We start from the raw sequence: 6,994 nt of genomic DNA on the forward strand, positions 1-6,994 counted from the left end.
TCTGTGATGTAGGTCCAAACCCACAACGCTATTTAAAGAGGCACCCCGAGGCTCCACACAGCAGCATTTTAATTAAGCTGCATGATGTGATTAAAAATCAAACGGCTCCTTGCAAAAGGAGGCATCACAAAGTTCAGGATATTAAAAACTACATCTTGTTTGTAAAACATTTTTGTGGAATTTTAAATTCTGATCTTGCAGAAAGCTGAACTCTCACATGAGCGTCCTAACTAATGACAGATGACCCATGTGAGTTTGGTTGGGTGTTTTGATGAATAATGATGATGATGGCGACGACGATAACCATGAAAGGTGTTCACATGATCCAACAATCCCTATGTAGTGATTCAATACGCAGGCTGATTATCAACCAAATTATGTCATGAGTTACCCAGTGTTTTTCCTAAATCTCCAAGAGATTAGTGTTTCTATGGTTTGCTTATCAGAGACATTAAATCGCTGTTCTATGAAAACAAACAGCTGAAAAAGACAGACCCGTAGAATACTCTGCGTACTCTGCCATTAAATGCTAATCCCGTTTCTGAAGTTTTCATAAATTTTCCACACAAAGAGGAAAAAAAAAAAAAAAAAAAAAAAAACCTGTACATACTGTTCATTTGGATTCAGGACTACTATAAAGGAATGGTGGTATAATATTATTCCAGCCCTGCGGGCCTCAAAGTTTTGCCGCAGAGTTTGGGAGTTTTATTGAGATCTGACAGGACAGTACGCCTGCTGAGTATTGCTTTACAAAATGACAGAGGCATGTTTTGCAGCAGATCACAGAATGAACTGGTCATTGCTTCACCTTTCTAGCTACCCCCCCCCTTCTGCCACGACACACAGTACATCAGCCTGTTGGGATTGTAGTGCTGAAACTGGATTTTTTTTTTTTTTTAGATACAGCGCAGTCATCAAGTAGCATACTGCAGTAACACGAGCCAGAGAGAGAAAGCAAAAAGGAAGACTGATGGATGGATTGAAAGAATGCTGTGTGTGATGGGGTAAGGGCAAGAGAGCGAAAGTAAGAAAAGACCACCAAAATGCAGACCCTCCCCTTTTCTTAGATGCCACAATGTTCTGTACTTACTTTTTCACATTGGCCTCTCCGTTGGGGATCCTCCGGAGCTTCTTCTTCTTGAGGATCTTCACGGCTCTCCTGCATAGAGTCTCTGAGTCCAGCATCTCCTTGACCTTGCCATAGGAGCCCTCACCCAGCAGGTCCCCCATCAAGTACTTCCCGATCAGCTTGGCGCGCTTGCGCCGTGGCTGGTAGATCACCTCGGTGGAGTCGATGCGGTGGATGAAAGTGTCCATGCCCATAAGCTCATTCTCGGTCAGGTAGTCCAGATGCTGAAGCTCGCCGACGCTCATCTTCTCTCCCGACCCCCTGCTCACTGTCTTGTTCTCCTCACTCACTCTCCCACAGTTCACTCCGGTGCAAGTCGACCGCTGGTGGTCACCGGTGCTAGTGTGGGGTGGGCTCTATATCCAGAAGTTCAGTCTGATTAGGGGTTGGGGGGAGGGGAGGGGGGAGAAGAGGAACCCACTAGATCGGCATCAAAGATGATTCATGCCTGAATGAGGGCGGCAACAGCACTGCTTTCAAACAGGCTCAGATACAGAGGGACAGTAAACATGAGTGGCAGTTGTGCCAGAGGGGAAAGAAAGAGGGCTCAGCAGAGTTTCCACTGGGAAAGGAGCCAGGGAGGTCCAGTGCAAAAAATAAAAAGACAGAAGTAAAAACAAAAAAAAAAGGGAAAAAAAGAGAAAAATAAACCCAAGCGAAAACCTTACGTCACTCAGCACCAGCCTTTTGTGTTCAAAAGATGCTGTCCGATTGCGAGCAGGCTGGTATTAGCCTACATTTGGTATGACTGGGCCCTTATTCATCTCTGACAACATATCCAGTGCAAAGTAAAAGCAGTTCCCGAGGTGAAAATCCGGCCTTGGGCCTGTAGTCTTTTCCTTTTGCACAATGGATGATGTGCACTACAGCAGCAGATACTCCAGGCCGAGACACATCTTCACAGTCCAATAACAGCAATGATGTTCTTGTAGGTCCAGCGCAATGACAGCAAGCACTTCTTTGGTGCCTTCTGGTAACTTCTTCTGGATGACCACCTACAGCAAACCACAACCCGTGCTCACCCTAGAACATCCAAGAGACCTGCAACAGAGGGGACAAAATGATCAGATGATCTGTAGAAACCAGGCTTGAGCAAGCAGCTGCAGTAAAAGCTGGCTAGACTGTATTTCTGACTGTAGAAATAATGTCAACATCAGTAAGCAAGTTCTGCAGGGACTTCTATCAAATCAATGACTATTCTTTTAGCAAGCCATGCTAAAAAATAAACAAACAAAAAAGGCCAGCTTAAGCTTTATGCTAGGTTTTCATTAGAAGTTGATGGTTTAGCTGGACTACCAGCATGACCAGGCTAAAACATGCTTGACCAGTAAAGCCCAGGCACTGTGCGAGTTGCTCAGCTAGCTAAGTACATGCAGGAGGTGTTGAAAGAAAAGGTAGCTAGCTAAATAAAACGTTTCGCTCGTCGTTAACAACACAATTCTGATGGGTTTTTGATCAAGGAGCTGTAGTAAAGCTAGCCAGTCTGCCTCTAGAAATAATGTCAACATAAGTAAGCAAGTTAGGCAGCGACTTTAGTGTTTGACAAGCTAGTTAGCTAGTTAGCTAGCTACGTTAGCGGCAAGCTAACCAGAATGTCGAGCAGAAACGAGAGAGCTAGCTATGCTAGCTACTTTTGACTGTAGCTTCACCGCAACAGCGAAATAAGGAGTTAAAATACAGAACCACCTTCGCGATCTGCACACAGCCATTAAACAAGCCACGGCGACTTAAGACAGCACATGGGAGAGAAAGGTTATCCTAGCTACAGTACCCAGCTAATCCTCCATGGTCAGACTCACGGCAGAGCTATCTAGCTAACCGCTACAGCCCCGAATTCGCGGCCGCACAGCGGCGGCGGCGGCGAACGAACAGCGACAGCCTTCGCGCTGGCTGTCAAACCCGGCCAACCTATCACCAAAATAACGAACCCGGACTAAACATACAGCTCCTGTATTTCTTTTCAGTACGAATAAAACGAGCACGCCGGTTTAAGGATATAAGCGGGCAGCCAGGCCAGCCGGAATGAGCAGTCAGTGAGGCTAACCGGCCGCCACTTAGCTAGCTAGCTAGCATAGCCATAGCCAGTGAACAGAGCTGAGCCAAGCTAAGCTAAGCTAAGCTAAGCTAACCGCCAGGCAACGGGAGTCCTCACGACAACGTCCACGTCTTACCTCAGTGTGGTGCCACTAAGAAGCCTGGACCTAGCTAAAACAACTGGGGTTGAACTCTTTTAGTGTTGTCACTAAAGCCAGACACGAGTGTCTTCGCTCCAGGTTTTATTGATGCAGCTGCTTCAAGGCTGTCGCCATCTTGTTTACCTCCCCCCTCTCTCTCTCACTCTCTCTCACTCTCACTCACTCCGCGCTAAATGCCAACCTCCCCAACGTCAGTGTGTTAGCACCACTCACTTTCACACTTCCCCTGCATGCTGTGGTCATTTTTTTTTTTTTTTAATTCTTTATAAAGGTCTGGACAGTTTGGACTGGGCAGCTCCCGGATAACCTTTAAACCTAAATAAAATAAAATGTACTGAGCTCAATATATAGTGATATTATTTACATAATAGGAAGGTAACATATGGTTAAGCTGGTTGAGCAGTTAATGCTAGCTAGCTCTTGACCATTTGAGTTGACCATGGTTTGGCTGAGTTGACCACCAGCATGACCAACATACCCATTCTAGTCAGACAGTATGACCAAACTGGTTGACCGGCATTACCAACGTAGTTTGTCAACCAGCACTGATGACCAGCATGACCAGCCGTGGTGACAGTGCTGGTCCATCAGGATGACTAGCTTGCCCTAACTAGTCAACCAGTATGACCAGCCTGATAACTAGCTTGGTCCAGTTGGCCAAACCATCAAACTCGTGATGAAATGAAAACATAACCTGTGCTGATCAAGAGCTAACTGGTCAACAAGCTTAAGCAGTTCGAGCCGGTCAGGCTAGACTGGGGATGACCAGCTTTTCAACCACCTTAACATTCAACAACCAGCGGAAGCCAGTTCCCAGCAATACATGGCCTTGAGACCATGGTTTGGCTGATCCACCAGCATGACCAACATACCCATTCTAGTCAGACAGTATGACCAAACTGGTTGACCGGCATTACCAACGTAGTTTGTCAACCAGCACTGATGAGTAGCATAACCAAGCTGATTTACCAGCATGACCAGCCTCGGTGACAGTGCTGGTCTGGTCCATCAGGATGACTAGCTTGCCCTAACTAGTCAACCAGTATGACCAGCCTGATAACTAGCTTGGTCCAGTTGGCCAAACCATCAAACTCGTGATGAAATGAAAACATAACCTGTGCTGATCAAGAGCTAACTGGTCAACAAGCTTAAGCAGTTCGAGCCGGTCAGGCTTAGACTGGGGATGACCAGCTTTTCAACCACCTTAACATTCAACAACCAGCGGAAGCCAGTTCCCAGCAATACATGGCCTTGAGATGGATTTTATTACAGGGTTTTATTTGCATTTTTTTATATTCTGTAATCTAAACGTCCACTGGTAATATCACTAAAGTCGAATGTCTAAGATTCATCATCATTTATTATTTTCATATATCTTATATATCTGTAATGAATTATTCAGAACCTCCGGTTATTTACGTCTGAACATTAGGAGACAGTTGTTTGCTAACGCTGAAGTGGGAGGAAAACCTGAGGTGTTTGGATATTACAGATTGTGCTGAAAAAGAACAGTACTCTCAGACTGGCCAAAAGGTTGTTTCAGTTGGAGGTACTCTGAGAGGTGCCTGGACCTGGGAGGTAGAGCTTTAACTGACACATCAAGTCAGACTTGCAAAGTCATTATAAACCTGCCACTTCAGTGCCAGGCCTGAGCAGCTGTGCTGGCTCTGCCGACCCCACACTCGTGGCTGCTCTTCTGCCGGCTCCTTTTGCTTAGCTGGCCAATCTGGGTTATATTTAACAAGTGTAAACCCTGGGGAATGGAAAGCCAAAGCTCCAATTACAGGCCTGCACTCCCGCTCTTCATAGAGGGCAGTCTTAGGGGAGATAGGCCATACTGTGGCCTCCCCTGGGCAGGCAGCAGGTCAGTTGGAAGGAACATGTGGGGTGGTATGAACTAGGCCTGCCTCTAAAGAGGCTGATTAGAAAACAGCTTTGGCTGGAAAGCAGGCAAATCGATCGCAGAGGTCATCTATCCCTGCTCTTTCATTAATTTGGTTATAAGGCAATGATATAATCAGAAGCCTAATGTACTAGGATGGAGACGTAGCTAGGGCAAGGAATAGGGCGAGTTTTGATTCTGTCAGTAATCCCTAAATCTGCAATAAAGCCAACCTTTTCATTACTAGTTAGTACATCTGCTCATGTGTGCCATTTTCCTGCCTCACAGCTTCACTTTTGATCCGACATATCTGTCTCCCTCTAGGGGTGGTTCTTGCTGCAGTAACACTGCAGGCTGCGGCGCTGCACTCATTACAGTGCGTCAAAGTCATGTCTAAAATTAAGCTCCACTGTATAGGAGGATGAGGAAGACTGAGATAAGAATGAAAGTTTCACATTCAAGCCACTTATGGTTGTGGATCAGGGGCCCAAAACTAGTTTTTAAACCCTATATGGACAAAAGCATTGGGGAACACCTCTAAATCATTGACCTCAGGTTGTTTTATTCAGTCCTATTGCCAGAGGTGTATAAAACCAAGCTCCTAGCCATGCAGTCTGCCTTTACCAGCATCAGTGAAATAATGGGTGCTTCTAAAGAGTACTGTGATAGGATAGGACTGCCCCCATTGCAACATGTCAGTATTGTAAGTGTCATCCTTCCTAGATATAATACAAGCGTTTAGGAACCATGGGACTGGATAAAACACCTGAGTTCAATGATTTAGAGGTGAGCCCCAATGCTTTTGTCCTTATAGAGTTTGTTAGAAGTGGAATAAGGCAGCCGGGCCCTGAGAGAGCACAATTGGCCTTGCTCTCTTCAGGGTGGGTAGATCTGGGTAGGCGCTATCTCCCTCTAGGCGCTACATCACTCTAGTGTGGATTTGCTGGCCGATGCATCAGATATTGGTGTACAGAGCTTCCCTCCAGGCGCATTGCTTGCCCGGTGAAGTTGCATCGGCGGTAGTTTGGCTGGGTGCACACATGACAGAGGGGGCATGTGTTGGTCTTTACCCTTACTAGTGTTGGGAGCATTGCATGAAAAATAGGAGAATATGAATAGATATACATATACATCTAGACATAGCTAATGTGTGACTATAAGCTTCCTATAAGCTTGGTGGCTACATTAGCGTCATAGCTCCACTGCAAAACTACAAGTGTGTGAACATTTCTGGTAAAGGGAGGACTGTGTATATTTGGATATGAGCCACCTCATCACTTTAAAAGATTGAATCTTCATTGTTATGGTCAATGTCTGACTGTATGTGTGAATAACTGTGGTATCGATGCTGCAAGAAGATATTACCCTTAGCAGAGTGCGTCAGTACAGAGCTAAACAGAAAACCATGCCTTATATGGTCTGATGCTGTTCTGCTCGGAGTGGATGCTGTTCTTTGAACTCTGTATCTGTATATTTGTGTCTCAGCTGCTACTGTAGACCTGCCGAGAGTTTGAGTTGGTGAGCACTGAGGCTCTGGCAGGTGGTCAGAATTTAATCCGGACGTGGAGGACCAGCAGCCTGTGGTTGTTAGCGTGAAGAAAGTGAGAAGAATGTATGACGTCAAGAGTGCTAAGTGCTTTGCTAAAGGCCATAGTTCTCCGTAATAATCAGCCTGTGTGATGAGGTTTTGCCTCTCCTGCTGCATTTGCCTCTGTTTTAAATACAAGATATGGCAACATCTGCAGCAAGAGAGGTTTTCGTAGTTGGTCTAGACCACAAAGGAAAAGA

At 45.7% G+C, this 6,994-nt stretch overlaps 1 protein-coding gene across 2 annotated transcripts in view; it reads right to left on the minus strand.

The window, feature by feature from the left end:
* stk11 (serine/threonine kinase 11) overlaps nucleotides 1–3,449 on the minus strand; it is a 28,256-nt gene extending 24,807 nt beyond the window's left edge. For both annotated transcript variants that reach the window (XM_072669199.1, XM_072669198.1), the window contains exons 1-2: nucleotides 3,301–3,449; nucleotides 1,091–2,170 (exon numbers count right to left, since the gene is read on the minus strand). In XM_072669199.1, coding sequence (XP_072525300.1) covers nucleotides 1,091–1,374 — 284 coding nt within the window. In that variant the 5' untranslated portion in view covers nucleotides 1,375–2,170; nucleotides 3,301–3,449. The remainder of the gene's footprint in view (nucleotides 1–1,090; nucleotides 2,171–3,300) is intronic.
* Nucleotides 3,450–6,994: the final 3,545 nt, after the last annotated feature.

This window comes from Salminus brasiliensis, chromosome 23 (genome assembly GCF_030463535.1).
Source record: "Salminus brasiliensis chromosome 23, fSalBra1.hap2, whole genome shotgun sequence".
NCBI classification, from domain to species: domain Eukaryota; kingdom Metazoa; phylum Chordata; class Actinopteri; order Characiformes; family Bryconidae; genus Salminus; species Salminus brasiliensis.